This window comes from Meles meles, chromosome 3 (assembly GCF_922984935.1).
Source record: "Meles meles chromosome 3, mMelMel3.1 paternal haplotype, whole genome shotgun sequence".
NCBI lineage: Eukaryota > Metazoa > Chordata > Mammalia > Carnivora > Mustelidae > Meles > Meles meles.
This window is the reverse complement of record NC_060068.1, coordinates 34,142,055-34,162,980: the sequence shown is the minus strand read 5'-3', so window position 1 is coordinate 34,162,980 and position 20,926 is coordinate 34,142,055. Positions and strand designations below refer to the sequence as shown.

Sequence of the window (20,926 nt, the reverse complement as noted above, 5' to 3'; positions counted from 1 at the left end):
TCCATTCAAATGATTCTCCCATTTCCCTTTATCTCATGACTTATTTAAAAGTTAGTTCCTAAATATTTGAGAGTTTTCCGAAGACTTTTGTAGTTAGTTTTTGATTTTTTAAAAAAGATTTATTTGAGAGATAAAAAGAGAGAGCCCACACGAGCATGAGTGGGGGGCAGGGGCAGAGGGAGAAGCAGACTCCCCATTGAGCAGGGAGCCCATCACAGGGCTTGATTCCAGGACCCCAGGATCACGACCTATCCCAAAGGCAGATGCTTAACCAGCTGAGCCACCCAGGCGTCCCTGATTTCTGATTTAATTCCAAGTGGTCAGAGAACTCTGCAGGACTCAAATACCATTAAATCCACTGAGACCTGTTCTATGGCTCAGAGTACACTTGAAAAGGCTGGATGGAGTGTTCTTTAAATGTCAATCAGGTCAAGTTAATCAATGATGTCTGTTTAAATCTTTTACATGCTCTCTGATTTTTTGTCCACTTCCTCTTTCAATCGCTGAGAAAGGGGTAGTGGTCTTGGACTCTAACTGCAGGGCTGTCTACGTCTCTTGCAGCATCCCCTTAGTTTTCACTTCACATCATTTTGGAGCTTTCTAATTTGTCAGGAGCATAAATGTTTAGGTGCCAGGTCTTCTCACCAATCGAATAATTTCTGATCAAGAAGTGACGCTCACCAACTGAGAAGTCCCCTGAGAACAAGAACTGTTCTCCCTTCTGGCTTTACAATTTTGACTACACCAAGAATCTCATGTTAGTGGAGTCCTACAGTATTTGTCTTTCTGTGACTGGTTTATTTTACTCAGCAAATGTCTTCAAAGCCCACCAGTGCTGTAGTGTATTGCAGAGCCGTCTTCCCTTGTCAGGGGAATGATATTCTGTTGTATGCACACACATTCTGCTTATCCACTCGTCTGTCGGTGGGCACCTGGGTTGCTCCCATGTTTCAGCTACTGTGAACAATGCTGGGTTCTCTATTCTATTCCACTGGTCTGTCTTTATGCCCCCACCATACTGCTTTGATTGCTGTAGCTTTGTAGTAAGTTACTAAATCAGGCAATGTGAGACTTGCAACTTAGTTCTTATTCAAGATTGTTTTGGCTGTGCAGCTCAGAGAATCAAATCACCATTTCACAACAGGGGGAAGATGAAGGGAGAGCAGGGCTGGGAGAGTGCACGTTGGGATGTATGATGTCCAAGGCCAAGCATTACAAGCACTGAGACCTGGCTACTGGAGACAGCAAACGTGGGTCATGGTGGCCTTGACCCGAGTCACAAAGTGGAAAGACAGAAAGAAAATCCTGAGTGGAGGGGCCTTTAACTGGGACAAGGCGGTGGGAGCGGGGTAATGTTTACATCTTACCAAATTTCCTGAGGAAAGGGTGCAGACCAACTTTAATGAAGGTAGGTGGAAGGGTCTCCCACAAACCCTAGAGGACAAGTAGTCGGGGTCAAACCACTAACTGTAGTGTTACTCTAAAAGGATATAGACTCGGCAGCTGTGCTAAAGGGAAGAGAAAAGGGGTTCTGACAGTCCCAAGAGCCAGGGAACCCAGAAACCAGCATAAAATACCTCCCCACACTCCTGAGAGAGACTGCTCACTGAACAGAAGCCTTGGCAGGTGACTCTGAGATACAACCAGGGATGGGGACATTTCTCAGGCTCCACTTTACAGATAAACAAAACATAACGAGGGCGGCCCACTCCCCTGAGCATCTGAAACACCCACCACAGCCCCACAAAAAGAAAGGGTCCTCCCTTCCTGAGGAAAACAAGACCTGGACTGAGCAGAACAGGAATGGGGTGGGGGGCAATTAGGGGAGGAAGGAGAGAGAAGCTTCCGACACTAGAGGAAACTCTTAAAACTTGAAGCTCATCTTTTCTGTTTGCCATTTCTCAGTCATCCCTGATCCTCACTGTCGTCTGTTTTCTTGACATGATTTCATATATTTTTGCTGTTGTCTCTTCATTGTTTCAGGCAGGAGGGTAAACCAAGTTCATGATCTGATTCTATTTTGGCCCCAAACAGAAGTCTCCATAATACTTTTTTAAAAGGCCATTTTAAAATGATAAAACTGGGTTATTTGTCTAACAGAGTGTCCCATATTCTAAATTTGACTGCTTGTTTCCTCCTGGTGTCATTGTACTTGGTCTATTTCTTATGAAACAGCAGTTAGATTTAGGCTCGCCTGCTCTGGTAAGTGTACGTCCTAGACGGTGCTGTGTGCTTCCTCACACCCCCCAGCGCCAGGACGCGGTGTTCGCCTTCCCTGCCCTCATGGACATCAAGACAATCAATAGATTCAGACTTTGTGAGCTCCATCCATCCACTATCCAGCTCCCTACATCCTCCAGCTGATCTTAGCATCCATTGATGATCACTGCCTAAGGCTGGCAGTTCATGAACGGTTACAAAATGGTGGTTCTGTAATTCATCGATGAGCTGGAATTCTTTTACAAGGAACTTCCCCCTCACCAACTAGTTGGTTACGATGCAATAATACAATGTGTACAGAAGACTCAAGATGAATCGTTTTTAAGGGTCATTTTTTTAAAAAGTAGGCCCTATACCCAATGTGGAGCCCAACTTGGGGCTTGAACACACGACCTTGAGTTGGGACAGAGATTCATTATTTTATTAAGGATGTAAAATGGTAATTTTGCCATTCCTTCTGCATTTAGTAGCTGGAATTTTTCCATGAACAGGGGTGTTCTTTGTTACTGGGCTGTCATTACCATGGACAGAGGAGCTCTGTATTCTTTTAGAAAAAGGAAAAGAAACCAGGATTTCACACTATTTCCAACTCAAAAATTAGATCACAATGTCATCACTTAATGTCTTTAATTTTTAAATATTTTTTCTTATTGTGAAAAACTTGGTTTCTAAGATCATTACCACAATCTTATTTGCTTTATCTTGCAATACACATACAATAGTTTCAAATAACAATACCACTAACAGTAAGCTAATTCAATGCAGCTGACTTTTTAATTTTTTTTTTAAATCCTTAGACTATATCCTGGTAGAAATGTACTGTCCAAAAAAAGTGCCCTAAAATAATTCCTTCCTCCGTGTGTGTATGCCACCATCTTGAAATATATTTAGGTTCATTTGTTTCCATTTATTTTCAGTTTTGATGATTCCTTCTTCTTTAAATTATCTACAACAGTCACACAGTTCCAGAGTCAAAACTGTAAAACCAGGTACAGTGAAGTCTCACTTTCATCCCTAGTTTCTCCACCCTGTTCTCTTTCCCCTCAAGCAAGAACTCTTTTTTAAGAGAATTCTGCTCTGCCCTTATACTGTTGCCTTCTGGAAATAAAAGCTTGCACCTGTAGTGTGTGCATACCTGCTATATCCCTCCATTTACATGGGTGTATTTCCATAGTCCCCTTCTTTCTTACAATAAATTAGTACATAAAACTGTTCTGTACAAGGGTGTCTGGGGCTTCAGCTGGTTGCTACTCTTTGTTTCAGCAGGTCATGATCTCACCGCTGTGAGATGGAGCCCCATGTTGGCTCAGTGCAGAGTCTGCTTCAGATTTTCTCTCCTGTTCCCTCTCCCTCCAGCTCACATGCTTGTTCGCTCTCTCAAATCAATAAATATTAAAAAATAATATTTCTTATTATAAAAAAATTAAATAAATCTACAGCTCCAGTGCATTCGGAGTCTTTCATGGTGGAGAGTGCTAGTTTACTCCAGCAGACTCCCACTGATGGACGTTTGGGTGGTAAAGTCTTTACATTATAAAGAATGTCAAGATGAACGGTACCGTATATATATGTCTTTTTTCACTTTTTAAGGCTATGATGCTACAGGCAAGGTTACTAAGGGATAAGCACATACGAACTTTTGCTAGCTGTTACAGATTCCAGTCACCCTCCACACCCCATGAACTGTACCATTCTGCATTCTTTTCATCGGTGTATGAGAATTCTTGTTTTCCCACCACTTGGTCAAGAGGGAACGCTGTCAAACTTTAATTTGGAATTTTCCTTTTTGATTAATAAGAAACGATATCTCAGTATATATATATATTTTTCTCAGTATAGTTTTTAAGTCACATTTAACTTATCAGTGTGGTTGAACAACTTTTACTATTTTAAGTACCACTTGGCATTTTTCTAAGTGAGTTTTTTTTTTTTTTAAAGATTTTATTTATTTATTTGACAGAGAGAGAGATCACAAGTAGGCAGAGAGGCAGGCAGAGAGAGAGGAGGAAGCAGGCTCCCTGCGGAGCAGAGAGCCCGATGTGGGGCTTGATCCCAGGACCCTGAGATCATGACCTGAGCCGAATGCAGAGGCTTAATCCACTGAGCCACCCAGGCGCCCCGTGAGTTTTTTTTTTGGTCTATTTTTCCCTATCAGGTTTTTAGTCTTCTTTATATTCAGGGGTACTAGCCCTTTTTGTGTGTAATATAAGTAAACATCATAAGTATTGTAAATATCTTTTTCTAGTTTGTCATTCATTCATGTTTGGTTTTCCTTTAAAAAATTAAAATATGGAGTCAAATTTATCAGTCATTTTTTATTCTACTCTATTTTGAGCCACAATTCAAAGTTTTCCAAGTTCTCTGTCACAAAGGAAAATTTAGTCCATGTTTTCTTCTAATATTTGTAGTTTAGCTGTTTATAAATAGATCTCTGATTCATCTGAAATTTATTCTGTTGTGCAATGTACGGAATAGTTCTAATTTTGTCTTTTTTTCAGTTGTTCCACAACCACTTATTAAAAAGTTCATCTTTCTCCACTGATTTGACATGATGTTTTTTATTATATACTGTACTTAAATTTCTACATGCAGTTATATTTATTTTGGATTTTGCATTTTTGTTCTATGGGTCTGCTTACTCACAGGCTAACTTTTAACATTCTTTTAAACAAGAGGCTTTATTACGTATTATTAAACTTCGTGTGGCCAACCACCCATCACTGCGCCTCAATTTTTTTTTTTAAGCTTTTATTTATTTATTTGACAGACAAAGATCACAGTAGGCAGAGAGGCAGGCAGAGAGAGAGTGGGGGTAGGGGGTGGGAAGCAGGCTCCCTGCTGATCAGAGAGCCCAATGTGGGGCTGGATCCCAGGATCCTGGGATCATGACCCGAGCTGAAGGCAGAGGCTTTAACCCACTGAGCCACCCAGGTGCCCTGCTCCTCAAATTTTTAAGGTTTTTTTTTTTTTAAATTATTCTCTACTACTTGTTCTTCCATATGATTTTTATAATTACCTTATCTAACCCCCAGAAAAATGAAGGCAATTTTATTGCATTTGTATTAAGTTGTATTTTATTGTATTTGTAATTTTATTGTATTTGGATTGAGTTAAATTTATGAGTAAACTTTGGGAGAACTGTCATCTTCACTGCACTAAATGTTTATATTCAACAGGAACAAGGTATGTCAGAAGCGTTTTGTAGTTTTCCTCATGTAGGTTTTACAGTGTTTGAGAAGTTCATAGAAAGATTGAGCCACCCACCCATTCAGTTGTAAATGTTGCCTTCCATCCCACTGTATCTATTGATTTTCTTCTATATGTTAATTTTTTTAAAAAGATTTTATTTATTTTACAGAGCGTGAGAGCACAAGCAGGGGGAGCAGCAGAGGGAGAGGGGGAAGCAGGCTCCCTACGGAGCTGGGAGCCTGATGTGGGGCTTGGTCCCATGACCCTGAGATCACGACCTGAGCCAAAGGCAGACGCTTAACCACCTGAGTCACACAGGTGCCCCTCTATATGTTAATTCTATATCCTGTTGCTTTATTAAGTCATCTCCCTGTTTTGTATGGTTCCATTGACCTTTTTGGGATTTTCAGATCGATGCTCCTTTCAACTGAAAATCGAGATACTTCTCCAAGCCTTATGCATCTTGCTGCCTGCTCTTACTGAATTGCCCGGGTCAGTACCTGCAGCAGGACATTAAAGAGGGCAGCTCTGCTTTGGCCTCACTGTAGGGGGAATGTCTTCCCACTTACCTGTGGGGGACGATGTGCGCTTCCAAGCTTGTGTGTGTGCAGGTGCAGGCTACTGAATGCCCACCACCTGCTGTGCTCCCCACTGCTCCAGAACAGGCTCCTGGATCAGAGCCTGCGGTTCTCTCTGCAGAGGCTTCTGACCTCTTTCTGCTTTCTGGGTTTCTGACTCTTAGGGCCACCAGAACCACCCCCTTTCTTCCCTTGGCTGCCTTCTTTGGACCCTGTGGCTGTTGGCAGCCTGGCCTGACCATTGCTTTTTCTGGAGTTCTAGGGGGCACCCCGTGGCCTGGTGTCATCAAAGATGTCTGAGGACTTTTCCTTTTGTTATCCTACCTGCTCTCTGTGTTTATTGTTTTAAAGGCATTTAGGGAAATTTAAAACACAAACAAAAAACCCCCTACTGCTCCCATCTTGTTCAGCTCAGGATTCTGCTCAAGAATTGTAAGCAGGAGATCCCTGATGAGATGGGAGTTTTGGAGAATTGAAGCCTGGACTCCTGAGAAAATGCTATGTGGACACAGGGAAGCATGAGGGCAGTGAAGACCCAGTAGGGTTGAGGGCTTCGGCAACTCAGGGACCAAATCAGGCACGTGGGGACAGGGAAAGGGGAGAGGGCAAAATCCAGGGAGATATAGGGGGTAAAATGGGCAGAACCTAATGGCAAACAGCCATAGGGGATGACAACAGTGGGGAGTCAAGAGTGTCAGCTCCCTAGCTAGGTGCCTGGCTCTGTGGGAGTGGCACCACATGAGGGTGTTTCAGAAGGAGAAGAGTGGGTGCTGGGGGGAGAGGGGCTCAGCGTCAGCAAGCTGCTACCAATGCACACAGGGCATCACATTAGACAATGCTCACAAGTATCAGGATCTATCCCCCCTTATACTTCTGAACTTCCAAGATCTCCTGTGGCAAAAGGGAAAAAACTCATCTTTCCTCTGTATTTGATACGAATGTCACATATCTTTGTTGTAGTATCTTTCACTAGACTTGGCTTCTGTATTACTGCTTCTTGCTGACCCTGTCCCCAATGTTCCCAATCACTCTATGACACGTACACCTCAGCCAGCCAAGGTTCTGGTCTTTTACTTGAATCTGTCTAAAAGCCGCTGCTTTTTTCCCTCTTGCTCCTAATACTATTTGTGTTCTGCTGACTCTCAAAATCTAAGATGAAGCACAAATATGCTTTGTGAGGATCATTTTTTAATAAGTCCCTTATCTATATCTGATGACCAAGCCATTAAGTCACTGTTTTTCAAGGTATGGCCCATGGGGTTTAATAATAATATGAAATAATGATATTTGTAGTAACCAAGATGTATTCAGTACACACCATGTGCAAGGTAGTGTTCTACACCTTTCTCAGGTACTGACTCATGTAATCCTCATATTCATTTTATAAGAAAGAACTACCTTGTACACATTTTACAGAAGAGAAAATTGAGGCACAGAAAGATTAAGTAAATTGCCCAAATCTGAAGCTGGTAAGCAGGTCCTATCTAGACTTCCTGAATCAGCCAGGAGGGGGGAAATGTCTTAGGAATTTGCACTTTTAAAGTGCCCCCCAACCAAAAAAAAGGGGGGGTCTCCACATGATTCCTCTGCATACTGAAGTTTGAGACCCACAGAACTACATATACTCTCCTGACCCTGGTTTCCAAAGCCTTTCCCCTAACACTCCATGCACTCACTCATATTCTTTGTACTTCTGACTGTGCTCTATTCACTACGCAGTAAAATTACCCAAGTCTTCACCGTGGGACCTACAGAGCCTTAGAATGGAGTAAAACCACAGGGACGCATCACTCTGCAAAGGAGGAAACCCAAATCAGACACAGGTTAGCAGATGTGCGTTAAGTGAGTACAAGTGCTGGGACCAGAGCCTCCCTCCTCCATTCTAAACGCTGCAGAGACTTTCTGTATTATAAAATACAAAGGGATTCTGATCACCAGGGGCCACCTGACCTTACTTCACTCTGTTAAAGGCACAGAGAGTGCCAATTTGGACACAGTTCTAGAGGTGGACGCAGGGCACCCAGGTTTTAAACTGGTAGAAAACAACTGTGGCTTCACTGAACAGGAATAATTTGCCCAAAACCAGCTGGTTCACAGCATGTTGAAGACAGGTCACTGTAATGTAACTTAGCTCGGGTTCCTCTTTTCAGTCACCCAAGCTCTCCCACAGACACGGACCAGGGTTCTCTTCCAAACACTGGTGAAATCCGGGTGGTGGGAAGGTCATTTTCCCTGAGACCTCCTTCTCGTCTGCACCTGCCATCCACTCTTTCATCACGATGATGACTTGTCTCTTTCGTCTAAAAGAAGCACCCCCGACACCTTTCCAAAGTACCATGTGCCCTGAACCCAGCCCTCCACATGACCTTGTTCTGTTAATATTACTTTCCTTGTCTCTTCAATAGTTCCCTAAGAGCTCCCTCCCCCAAGTCTCACCCTCAGAAAAATATCTCCTATCGCTCCAGTGCTAAAAACCATCATGTCACAGCTCCTTCCTGCTTAGAGAATAAAGTCTCAATGCTTCGGTGTGCAACTCAAGTCCTTCACCTTCTCGCGTCAACACACGCGTGCCCAGGACAGCTCACAGGCTCCGGTCTCCTCCCCACGATTCCTGATTCCTGTCACTCCCTTCATCCCTCCACAGCTCTGTGGAAAATGATCCCTTTGCCTGACTTTCGTCCTAGTCCCTGTTGGATGAATGGTTATCCATCCTTTAAAATTCAGCTCAAATGTCACCACCTCTGCTGTGAAGTCCCTGACTCACCCTGGGTAATATCGCTCTGCCCCCGGAAGAGTAACGCACACCACACAGTATTTTGATTACACCTGTCTGCCCTCCTCATAAAATGTAAGCTCAAGCTTTGATCCACGGAAGCATTCACTGAGTCAGTGTGATGTGCCGCATGCTAAACCTTGAGGAGGCAGAAACGAATGTCTCAGAAACACCTTCATTTCAACAGCATATTTTGTGCTAGAAAAAAAATCCTAAGCTCCTGATGTACGTGTAAGTTTTAGAAGCCTGGTACTTCCCATATACACAGTGGTATTTGTGTAAACTGATCATATACTAGCAGGACATGAGAAAGAAGGTAACACTATCTGGGGTACATAAGAAAAATGATAAAGTAATATGTACATACTCAGCTCAGACACCTATTTTCTTTTCTCAGGTTTTCTGGAATTGTTAATCCCTGATAAACATAATAGGCAAAACTCAATGTGCAATCCGACAATGACAAGAGAAGTCTGTCTCTTTCAACTACATAATCTTTTCCTAGGGAAAAAACTTTTTCTTTTTTAAAAAAGATTTTATATATTTATTTATTTGTCAGAGAGCAAGCGAGCACAAGCTGGGGGAGCAGGCAGAGGGAGAAGCAGGCTCCCCACTGAGCAGGGAGCCCCATGTAGCACTGGATCCCAGGACCCTGAGCTGAAGGCAGACACTGAACCCACAGGGCCACCCAGGCGTCCCCCTAGGGGAAAAGTCTTGACAATATGGGCAATATTCCCTCCCACCAGTCTGGAAGGAAGACACTGAGCCCACCATATTTCAAAGACGCACGGTGTCTGAGGCAAGTATTAGTCCTCTGAAGAACATTCGTATTCTTCCTCACACTCACATGGCAAGTGTGCTCTCCTCCCAGCGACATTGCAGGAGAATGGGCAATAAAAGCCTGCTTTATTTCAGTAACCTCGACATATTTATAAAGTCTAAGAATAACGTATACATATTTTGGCAAGGAGCTTTTAAAAAAAAAAAGATATTTATTTATTTATTTTGCCGGAGAGAGAGTACAAGCAGGGGCAGCAGCAGAGGCAGAGGGAGTAGGCTCCTCGCTGAGCAGAGAACCCAATGCCAGGCTCGACCTCGGGATGCTGACCTGATCATGCTGACCTCGGGATCATGACCTGAGCCGAAGGCAGACGCTTCACGACTGAGCCACCCAGGTGCCCCAACAAGTGTTAAATACCTTAGAAACTATGCATTTTCACAGGAGTTTTCATAAAAAGACACACCGTAAACTCAGGGTCAGCTCGTGGCCTGTCTCTACATCTGCCCTCTTCTTCCTCAACAGTAAGAGAAAAGGCTACTGCTCCGTTTTGGGAATCAAACCTGACTGCCTAAGGGTCATAGGGGCAAGAGGAACCATCAGTTGTGCAAGTCCCACGGGAGGCTCCCTTCCGACGCATACACAGCGAACACGTGCCCGCCAGCGGGAGGGAACGACTGCCTTTCCGGGGCGCCCTCCTGGCCACCCGCAGCCGTCCCGCCCCGCCCCCACGCCGGTCTCCAGCTGCTCGCACGCGCTCTCGAGACTAGCAGCCGCAAACCATGAGCACCAGCGAGCCTCCGCGTGAGGCTGGTACCGCGTGCAGGAAGGCTGCCCACTGCGGACGCCCGCCAGGCCCCCAGAACCCCTCACCACGCTCGCCCTCTCTCGTAGCGCTCCTGCGCCCAGTGCTGGCTGCCGAGGGCTTGGAGAGGACCGCTTGTGGGGAAAATGAGCCTCTCCTGAAACTCACCGGTTCTCCTGCCAGTACTTCTGGTTTAAAATAGCCAAAGGTGGGGCGCCCGGGTGGCTCAGTGGTTTAAGCCTCTGCCTTCGGCTCAGGTCATGATCTCAGGGTCCTGGAATCGAGCCCCACATCGGGCTCTCTGCTCAGTGGGGAGCCTGTTTCTCCCTCTCTCTCTGCCTGCCTCTCTGCCTACTTGTGACCTCTCTGTCAAATAAATAAAAAAAATATTAAAAAATAAAATAGCCAAAGGTGGGGCGCCTGGGTGGCTCAGTTGGTTGGGCGACTGCCTTCGGCGCAGGTCATGATCCTGGAGTCCCGGGATCGAGTCCCGCGTCAGGCTCCCAGCTCCATGGGGAGTCTGCTTCTCCCTCTGATCTTCTCCCCTCTCATGCTCTCTCTCTCTCTCAAGTAAATAAATAACATCTTAAAAAAAAAAAAATAGCCAAAGGTTTCAGGCAGGGGAGTGGCTGCCACCTTCTTATGAAACTTTAATAAGCTAGGCTTTTTATGCCACATAAAAATTTCATCAAGCGTTTCTCCACCTTCGGGAAAAAACAGAACGAGGGAAAAAGGTCAGACCCTCGCTTTCCGCGCTGGCGACGTCTGGAGAAGGCTCTAGAAAGAGCTCGGTGGGGAGGCGGGTGGCGCGGCTGCTGCTGCCATCCACACACACATGCGCACACTTGCACGGGCCCACGCTGGCAAACCCGGGCTCCTGGGGTCCCCGTGCGCTCCTTCCCAGAAGTCGTGAGTATGCGCTACATTCCACCCAAATCGTGGGTCTTCCCGGCCAGGACACCAGTTCAGAGCAACACTCAACCATTTCACTCGTGGCGTTCCATAAGGGCAACATGTTTAACACGTCTTTATTTAAACAAACAAACAAACAAATAAATAAATGCATGCATGCAATATAGCCTGTTCCATGTCAGTACGGGGTTAGTAACAGAAGAGATAAAAGTTGAGAGAGGTCACTCGTCTCTGGGAAACAGGAATTAGGAAAAAAGACTGGGCGACGAACCAAGCCTTGTGGCGCTATTTATTTTTAAGAATCATGTGTTCTATTGGTGAAGTATTTAAATTTAAAAATGTAAGCTACGTCACCGAAGAAAGTGGGCTGTTAAAAACCACTTGGGGCTGTGCCACTGTTCCTCAAGAAGCTTGAGAACTTGGGCTGATATCTATTCTCCTCTAGCCTCATCAGACAGAACTTCAGTGATAAATACACAAAGGCTGTCATTTTGTTAGTGCTGGGGTGACTCTAGTCCTCATTTCATCAAAACTGGTTTTCACATCTATTCATTTAGCAAAAAACCTCATAAAACAGGTGTCCTCTACTTGAAGGCTGTAAATGTGATTTCGCACATTATGTCTAATAATCTTTTCTAGGACAGGCATATTTTAGATCAGTTAACACTTTCACCTAATATTCCTTTATTGCCTTCATCACCCACATCTGCGTCCAAGAGCGGGAGATGCTCTGGGGACTGTCAGTTCTGAAAATGCAGGAGCCCCTCCTGCTCCCCCACCCCCGCCCAGGTCTTCTGAAAAGTGGAAAAACAAGGCAGGCTGCTCAGGGACCTCCAGACTGGAGGAACGCAGGGTGGAATGCCTACACCTATCCCACTCTAGCCAAATGCCTACGGAAAAACCGCACCCCTCTTTCCATGATGGTTTCAGTGGGGCCCAGTGGGAAGGTGATCATTCCACCCCATCTCCTCGCAGAAGCAAGCTCTGTGCACTGATCTAATTGACATCCATGGACTACTCCACCCAACAGCTGAATACACATTTTTCCCCCCAACCACCCACAGAATATTCACAAGGAAAGACTATATGCTAGCTAATAAAACAAATCTCAACACATCTAAAAGAACTGAAATCATACAGAGTATTTCTCTGATGATAACGGAACCAAAATAGAAATCAGTAACACTAAGATTACTGCAGAATCTCGTTAACTACTGGAAAGTGAACAACACAGGGGTCAAAGAGGAAGTCTCAAAAAAAAATTACATACAATTGAACAAAAATGGAAATATAGGATTACCAAAGTACATAAGACACAGTTAAAGTAGTCCTAAGAAGTTTATAACACTAAATGCTTACGTTAGAAAGATGAAAGTTTTCAAATAAATAAATAAATCTAAGTTGCCATCTTTAAAAATGAAATTAAATTTTAAAAAAGCTGTTTCTTTGAAAAATATCAGTAAAATTGAGAAGTTTCTAGCAAGACTGGCAAAAATAAAAGAGAAGATACAAATCCTTCGGATCAGACACAGAGGGAGTATCACCACAGACACTGTAGCCATTAAAACAACTTACGTTCATAGATTTGACATCTAAAAAAATGGGTCAATTCCTCAAAAAACCACAAATTACCAAAATTCAATAAAGATGATATAGACAGGGCGCCTGGGTGGCTCAGTGGGTTAAGCCGCTGCCTTTGGCTCAGGTCATGATCTCAGGGTCCTGGGATCGAGTCCCGCATCGGGCTCTCTGCTCAGCAGGGAGCCTGCTTCCCTCTCTTTCTCTCTGTCTGCCTTCCTACCTACTTGTGATCTCTCTCTGTCAAATAAATAAATAATAAAATCTTTAAAAAAATTTATTTAAAGACGATATAGACAAACTGAACACTCTTTTAACCACTAAAGAAATTATAATTTTACACCCCCCCCCAAAAAAACTATAGCCTGGTATGTCTCACAAACTTAGACATAAAGATCCTCAACAAAATTAAGCAGTTGAACTCAGCAACGCATAAAAAATTACACACCACAATGGAGTGGGATTTATTACACACATTAGAAAATCAATGAATGCCTAGACAGAAAACTTATTTTCCCAGAACTGTTATTCCTTTCCTCACTGATTTGTATCCCTTATAGATAATAAAATTGTATATAAACCTGGGGGAAAAAATCAATGAATGAATGTCAACAGGATGAAGAAAAAAACAAAAAAAAATCATATGATCACATTAGCTGACACAAAAAAAGTGTGACAAAACTGAACCAGTTGTGATAAAAGCTCTCAGCAAACTAGAAACACAGAGGAGCTTCGTGAAGTTGGTAATAAACATCTACATAACCTAAGAACAAAAACATACTTAGCGATGAAAAACTGAATCCTTTCCTCTAAGACAGGGTACAGGCAAGGATGCCCCCATTTTCGCAAACACTGTCATTCAACATAGCACTGAAGATTGTAGCTGCCGTAATTAAGGCAAAACAAACAAAGCAAAAACAAGGGCAAGAGAGACCAGAAAGGAAGAAGTAAATCAATACCTATTTGCAGATATCCCAAGCAACCTACAGTGAGTTTACCAAGACTGCAGAGTAAAAAGTCAACACATACAACTGGATCACATTCTGATCTTCTAACAACGAATATATGGAACTTAAACAAGTTAAAAACACATCTGCAGTCCATTTACCATTATATTATCGTTTATTATTACTCCAAACAAAATGATACACTTAGGTATAAACTTAAAACATGTACAGGATCTATGCTAAAAACCACAAAATGCTGATGAAAGGAATAAAAAGGACCTGAATAAGTGGAAAAACATTACAGGTTCATGGACCGGAAGATTCAACATAGTAAATATATCAGTTCTCTCCCAACTGATTGTTTAATGTGTTCATATAGAAATTCCAGGAAGGTTCTGTGTTTTTTTTTTCTTTTCCTTTTTTTGTAGAGACACAGACAAGCTTATTCTAAAATTTATACGGAAAGACTCTAGGACCTAGAATAGCCTTGAAAAATAAGAAAAGTGGGAGGAATCACTCTACCCAATACTGAAGCTAGAGTCATCAAGGCAGTGTGAGATGGGCAGATAAACACACAGTTCAGTGGAATAGAACCAGAAACCCAGACACAGATCCATATAAATCTGCCCAACTGAGTTTTGACAAAGTTGCAATATCAGATGTAAAATGAGGGAAAACAAACAAATAAACAAAAACACAAAACAAAACAAAATCTTAACCCAAATCTCTTATTTACATAAAATTAATTCAAAACGGATCAAGGACTTCAATGTAAAAGGTAGACCTATAAAACTTCAAGGAAAAAAAGAGAAGCTCTCTGGAATCTAGGACTAGGCAAAAAGTTTTTAGACTTGCAGCAATAGCAAAATTGATAAATTAAACCTCATCAAAATTAAAGATGTTTGCTCTTCAAAAGACCTGTTAAGAGGTTGTAAGGACAAGATACAAACTGGGAGAACATATCTGCAGACCACAATTCTGACAAAGGCTTGTACAGGGAACTCTCAAAAATCAATGGTTAAAAAAACCCCCAAACAACCCAGGTAGGAAATGGGCAAAGGCCATGAACGGACATTTTACCGAAGAGGACACACAGGTGGCAAATAAGCGCATGAAAAGATGTTCCACATCAGCAGCCACGAGAGGAACACAAATGAAAACCTCAGGGGAGAGGGGACCACACACCTAAAATACAAAACAGAGAGGATGACACACACGCGGTCCAGGAGTCAGGGGAACCAGGTCAGGGATCTGTACCTAGTGTGAACGTGTGACACTGTGGTCACCTGGAGAAAGGGTATGGCAGTTTTTTACAGAATTATGGATGTGCTTACCAGAATAACCCAGATCCTTCACTCTTGAACATTTACCCAAGGCAAATGCAAACTCATGTTAACACAATACCTGTCACAAATGTTCGCAGCCACTCTAAAATAGCCCAAACCTTGGGGCGCCTGGGTGGCTCAGTGGGTTAAAGCCTCTGCCTTCCGCTCAGGTCATGATCTCAGGGTCCTGGGATCGAGTCCCGCATCGGGCTCTCTGCTTAGCAGGGAGCCTGCTTCCTCCTCTCTCTCTGCCTTCCTCTCTGGCTAGTTGTGATTTCTCTCTGTCAGATAAATAAAATATTAAAAAAAAAAAGACTGAAAAATGAAGTAAGTCACTTAAAAATAAATAAATAAATAAAATAGCCCAAACCTTGAAACAATCTGGTTCACCACACTGTGGTATGTACAAGTGACAGAATTCTACTCAGCAACAGAAACGAGTAAGCTACTGACACACACAACAACTTGGAAGGCTCTCAAGGAGTCATGGTAGGTGAAGACACCCAAACTCTAAAGGGGGAAGGAATGGAGGATTCCATTTAGACAGCATTCTTGAACTGATGGAACCACAGAGTGGCGGACAGGTCAGTGATGTCAGGGGCTGGGCGGAGGGGGGGAGAAGGGAAGGGCCTAGGACGGAAGAACAACAGCACAAGGAATCCTGGTGGGGGACCGTTCTATGTCTTGACCGTGGTGATGGTGAACTGACACTGTAGAGAGACACATACACACGAGTACAGGCTGGACTGGAGAAATCAGAGTCAGCTCAGTGGATGGTATCTATGTAAGGATCCTGTCTGAACTATCTACTATAGTTATACAAGATTTTACCCCAGGGGCCGGGGAATGCACAAGAGTACCTGGGACCTCCCTGTATCATTTCTTACAAATGCAGGTGAATCTACAGTTACCTCAAAATAAAAAGTTTAACAAATGTAAAGGACTGGTGTTCCTAAAAAAATGCACATAACCTGGATCTGATGATCCAGGAACACAGGGTAACAGGCAAACTCAAAGACAAAACAAAGGGGTTGGACTCCTCAAAAATGTCATGCCGGGGCGCCTGGGTGGCTCAGTGCGTTAAGCCTCTGCCTTCGGCTTGGGTCATGATCCCAGGGTTCTGGGATCGAGCCCCGCATCGGGCTCTCTGCTCACTGGGGAGCCGGCTTCCTCCTCTCTCTCTCTGCCTGCCTCTCTGCCTACTTGTGATCTCTGTCAGATGAATAAATAAAATCTTAAAAAAAAAATGTCAATGCCATGAGACAGATTAAAAGAGACCTAACAGGGGCAACTGGCTGGCTCAGTTGGTAGAGCGCATGACTCTTAATCTTGGGGTTTGAGTTCAAGCCGCATATGGGGTATAGAGCTTACTTAAAAAAAAATGGCAACTGAATGCAACGTACAATCTGGATCAATCCAGGGCTTGCTTTGGCATTAAGGCATTAAGACAATTTTTTAAAATTAAGTATCCCATACCCAGTGTGGGGCCTGAGCTCACAAGCCCGACAGCAAGAGTCCCATGCTCTACCAACTGAGCCAGCCAGCTGCCCCTATTATTCAGATAGTTTTACAAAACTTAAAAAAGGTCTGTAGATCTGGTATTGTATCAATATTAACTTTTGATTTTCATAATTATACTGTGATTATATAGGAAATGTTCTTGTGTTTAAAAATACACACTGAGGTATTTAAAGGGTAAAGGGGCATCATATCTCAAATTTATTCTCAAACGGTTAAAAAAAGTATATATATGCATAGAATATATATATATGCATAGAAAAAATGTATATATGCATAGAAAAGGAACTAGGGCAAAATGCTAACAGTTTAAGAATCTGGAGAAGAGGGACACCTGGGTGGCTCAGTGGGTTAAGCCACTGCCTTCGGCTCGGGTCATGATCTCAGGGTCCTGGGATCGAGTCCTGCATCGGGCTCTCTGCTCAGCGGGGAGCCTGCTTCCCTCTCTCTCTGCCTGCCTCTCTGCTACTTGTGATCTCTCTCTGGCAAATAAATAAATAAAATCTTAAAAAAAAAAAAAAGAATCTGGAGAAGAGAATACTTCATACTATATTTACAGCTTCTCCAAGTATGAAATTATAATAAAATAAATAAATAATATTAAATAAAAATTATCATAATAAAAAACTTTAAAGGTATACAGGATACTGCACAGAGTTTGGCACATAAGTGTGCAATAAATGACAGTTTTCAGATATTCTGTACCTATTTTCAGATGAAGAAACAAACTGAGAAGTGAAATAAATGGTCTACGAAAGAACATGGCAAACTGGTGATGAGGTCGGAATTCGAACTCAGATCTGTTCCATAGCAGCCTCTGTGCTTTCACTAGAATGAGGAAGGTTGAAAACTTCAGCTCTCCCACAGGGGTCTGGATGTCCTCTGTTTATAAGGAGAGGACGGGGGGCACCTGGGTGGCTCAGTGGGTGAAAGCCTCTGCCTTCAGCCCAGGTCATGGTCCCAGGGTCCTGGGATCGAGCCCCGCATCAGGCTCTCTGCTCAGCAGGGAGCCTGCTTCCCCTCCTCTCTCTGGCTGCCTCTCTGCCTACCTGTGATCTCTGTCTGTCAAATAAATAAATGAATAAAAAATCTTTAAAAAAAGAAAAAAAAAAAAAAAAAAAAAGGAGAGGACAGCCTTCCACGAAGATTGGCTTCAAACCACTCTGCAAACAGCTTGTTTGCTGGTTTCCTAGCAGAGAAGACTCAGACTGGGGCTGGGACCTCACATCTCCAACTGGGCCCCCCGGGTACACGTTTTATCTAGAGGGCATCCAACCAGCTAACAAACGGACCAGGTCACCGCCTGCAGGTGCTCCACTACAGGGCGGCAGGCCCTCCTGTCCTTCCTGGGTCTTTATTCACCGATCTGAAACCCGCTGAACACTCAGTCTGTGCTCACTGAGGGAGAAAGGGAAGTTCTAGGATGACGGGATATATCTCTTCTAGACCTTCTCCACCTCACTGTCACCCCATGGGCAAGCTTAAACAGGGTAATTTTTAACTGACTTATTTTTCTGAATAGATAATACACATGGAACTAAAGTACGTGAAGGCTCCCTCCCCCACCTCCCAGCTCGCCTCGCCCCTGACAACCAATGCTTCCAGCTCAGAAATGCAACTCTGTGAGAGCTCTCCAAATGACCAGAGTCAGCTAGATCATATCATGATACGAAGCTAACCTTTTACCCAGGATATTCCAAGTGATCACTGTAAATGTAGACTTCCCATTTTGGCATTTAAAAAAGATCCTGAAAGGGGCGCCTGGGTGGCTCAGTGGATTAAAGCCTTTGCCTTCCGCTCAGGTCATGATCCCAGAGTCCTGGAATCGAGCCCCGTGTTGGGTTCTCTGCTCGGCGGGAAGCCTGCTTCCCTTCCCCTCTCTCCACCTGCCTCTCCGCCTACTTGTAATCTCTGTCCGTCAAATAAATAAATAAAATCTTAAAAAAAAAAAAAAAATCCTGAAAATAACGTATGTATATATGTTTTCAACACATGGACATGACTGAAGGTCACGACTTTTTTCTTAAGTGAAGAACTCTGTGCTGTGAATGACCACAATAGACTTCTCCGAGTTATGTTGTAAGATGGATAGTTAGAGAGTGCTGGGAGCTCACCTGGTTCCTGTCGCGTGCATTCGTGTACCTGATCTTCTGAATGAAGTAGAATATGAGCCATGCTGAAGAAATAATCATCAGAACAATAAAGGATATTGACACGAAGACTAGAGAGCCACGGCTGAAGTTCTTTGGCGGCATTCGTGTTCCAACAGCTATTGTCATTTGTACAGAGATGTTTTTCTCCAGATAACTCAAAATATCCTTACCCCTCAATTCTGTAATCATGACAGCAATGATATCTCCAGTGCCTGTAATGTAAAATAAATATAGACGCTCAAATGACCTTTAAAATTTACAGGAAATATCACATGTATGAAAATGCTATTTAGGGAAACAACTATGATTCTGCTACTGGGAGGGGTCTGCAGATTCAGCTTCTCAAGAGGAACGAGTCTGCAGCTGGGTACGCTGGCTCCAAGTGGGAACAACAGTGTTAAGCGTGGAGTGCTTAAGACTCAGAGCGTGGAAGGACTGTAGTGCTAAGATCCACATTAACTTGTTTTATAACTATATTTAAAAAAAACAAAACAGATTAAATCAGCCAAATGTGAAGACAGACAGTATAAAACATATGATACAACAACATAATGTGATCAAATCACCACAGGTCTTTACTGTAGAACCTTTTCCATTAAAACCCTCCTGAGAAAGTCCCACCTCCTTAAGAAAAGGAGAACAGTGCTAGTACTTACAGTACAAAAAGCACTAGGATTTATCATACAAAAAATTGGTAGTTTTTGCACAACTCACTCAGAAATATTTTTTTTTTTTTAAAGATTTTATTTATCAGAGAGAGATCACAAGTAGGCAGAGAGGCAGGCAGAGAGAGTGAGAGGGAAGCAGGCTCCTTTCAGAGCAGAGAGCCCGACGTGGGACTCGATCCCAGGACCCTGAGATCATGACCCGAGCCGAAGGCAGCGGCTTAAACCACCGAGCCACCCAGGCGCCCCTCACTCAGAAATATTTATGGAGCATCTATTGTGTGCAGAACTGCTATAAGGAATAGAAAGAAGTACAGCATCTGCAGCTTTATAATATCACCAACATGACACAAATCCGCCAACAGAGCTGCAAAAGCCAAATGGCCTGCTGGTAAAGCTTCATGAGGAACAGCGGAGACTCCCCTTGGTCTTGTGTCTAGACCTGACGAGAGGAAGTTTCCTTTCTTCTTTACCCCAGAACCCTTCCAGAAATTAACTCCCCCCAAGACACGCCCAAGCTTCGACAGCCTGGACTAGCTGGGCACAGAAACCCTTCCGGCTTCTAACAGCGGTCCAGAGGTTCTGCCACAGTGACAAGCCACTGAAGGCCAACACCAGGATGCGAGGTTCTCTTCGAGCCATCCACCTCTTTCACTTATGTAATTTTCAGGAGGAGTAACACCGTCAAGGCAAGTTACTCTCTCTCCTGCGGAGCGTGAAATTACTGCTCCTTTCCTCCTCCACAAAGGGAAGTCATATCCCACTTCCTTTCCAGGAAAAAGGGCTGCGGAGCCACACCAGTCGAGCTGCTGACGGGCCTCCTTCCTAAGCCGGGGCTGGTGGCAATGTGCAACTTCCAGCACACTTCAAAGTAAGGACTAATAAGACTCTGGGGGTCGCAGGAAGGAGAACAAACATTTCTATTTCAGGAAATCGAAAATTATAACTATTTATCCAAGTCTGAATAAGGTCTGCACGTAAATGTAAACCACCAAAGCCAAATGAACAAACACCCCAGAACTTGCCCTTTCAAAGGCTTCTTCAACGAATACTGCTAAGTGTTTGGTTTACGTGTTTACCATCTTTAGCTAAAAGAATTACCCTCGTTATCCCAGGCAGTTAAAAGGCCACAGGCAACTGAAAAGAAAGTCAATAATTAAAAGCTTCATGAAGAATTTAACCTGGTGGCACACAGACCTTTTATATTACCTTATTCAAAATCGTGCCAGCCATGTTATCAGAATACTAATTAAAAAAAATTTCAAAAACAAAAAAAAACTGCAGAAGTAAAGAAAGCACAAAGTTAACATCTAAGAGTTCTGATCAGTGAGTTAGAGAGAAATCATCAAGTAATGCTAAACCATTTAAATTTTCCATGAAGAAACCTTAGGTCTGTGCGTTTAAACTGCTGTTCGGCAGGGAACGGTGTGCGGTGTCGGGTACCAGGCCCGGCTATAAAGTAACTGAGACGGATCCCACAACCGA

At 43.5% G+C, this 20,926-nt stretch overlaps 1 protein-coding gene across 3 annotated transcripts in view; it reads right to left on the bottom strand.

The window, feature by feature from the left end:
- The window catches only part of RNF130 (ring finger protein 130), a 140,432-nt gene that overhangs the window by 62,084 nt on the left and 57,422 nt on the right, over window positions 1-20,926 (bottom strand). For all 3 annotated transcript variants that reach the window (XM_045999152.1, XM_045999150.1, XM_045999153.1), the window contains exon 3: window positions 18,738-18,988. In XM_045999152.1, the coding sequence (XP_045855108.1) occupies window positions 18,738-18,988 (251 nt within the window). The remainder of the gene's footprint in view (window positions 1-18,737; window positions 18,989-20,926) is intronic.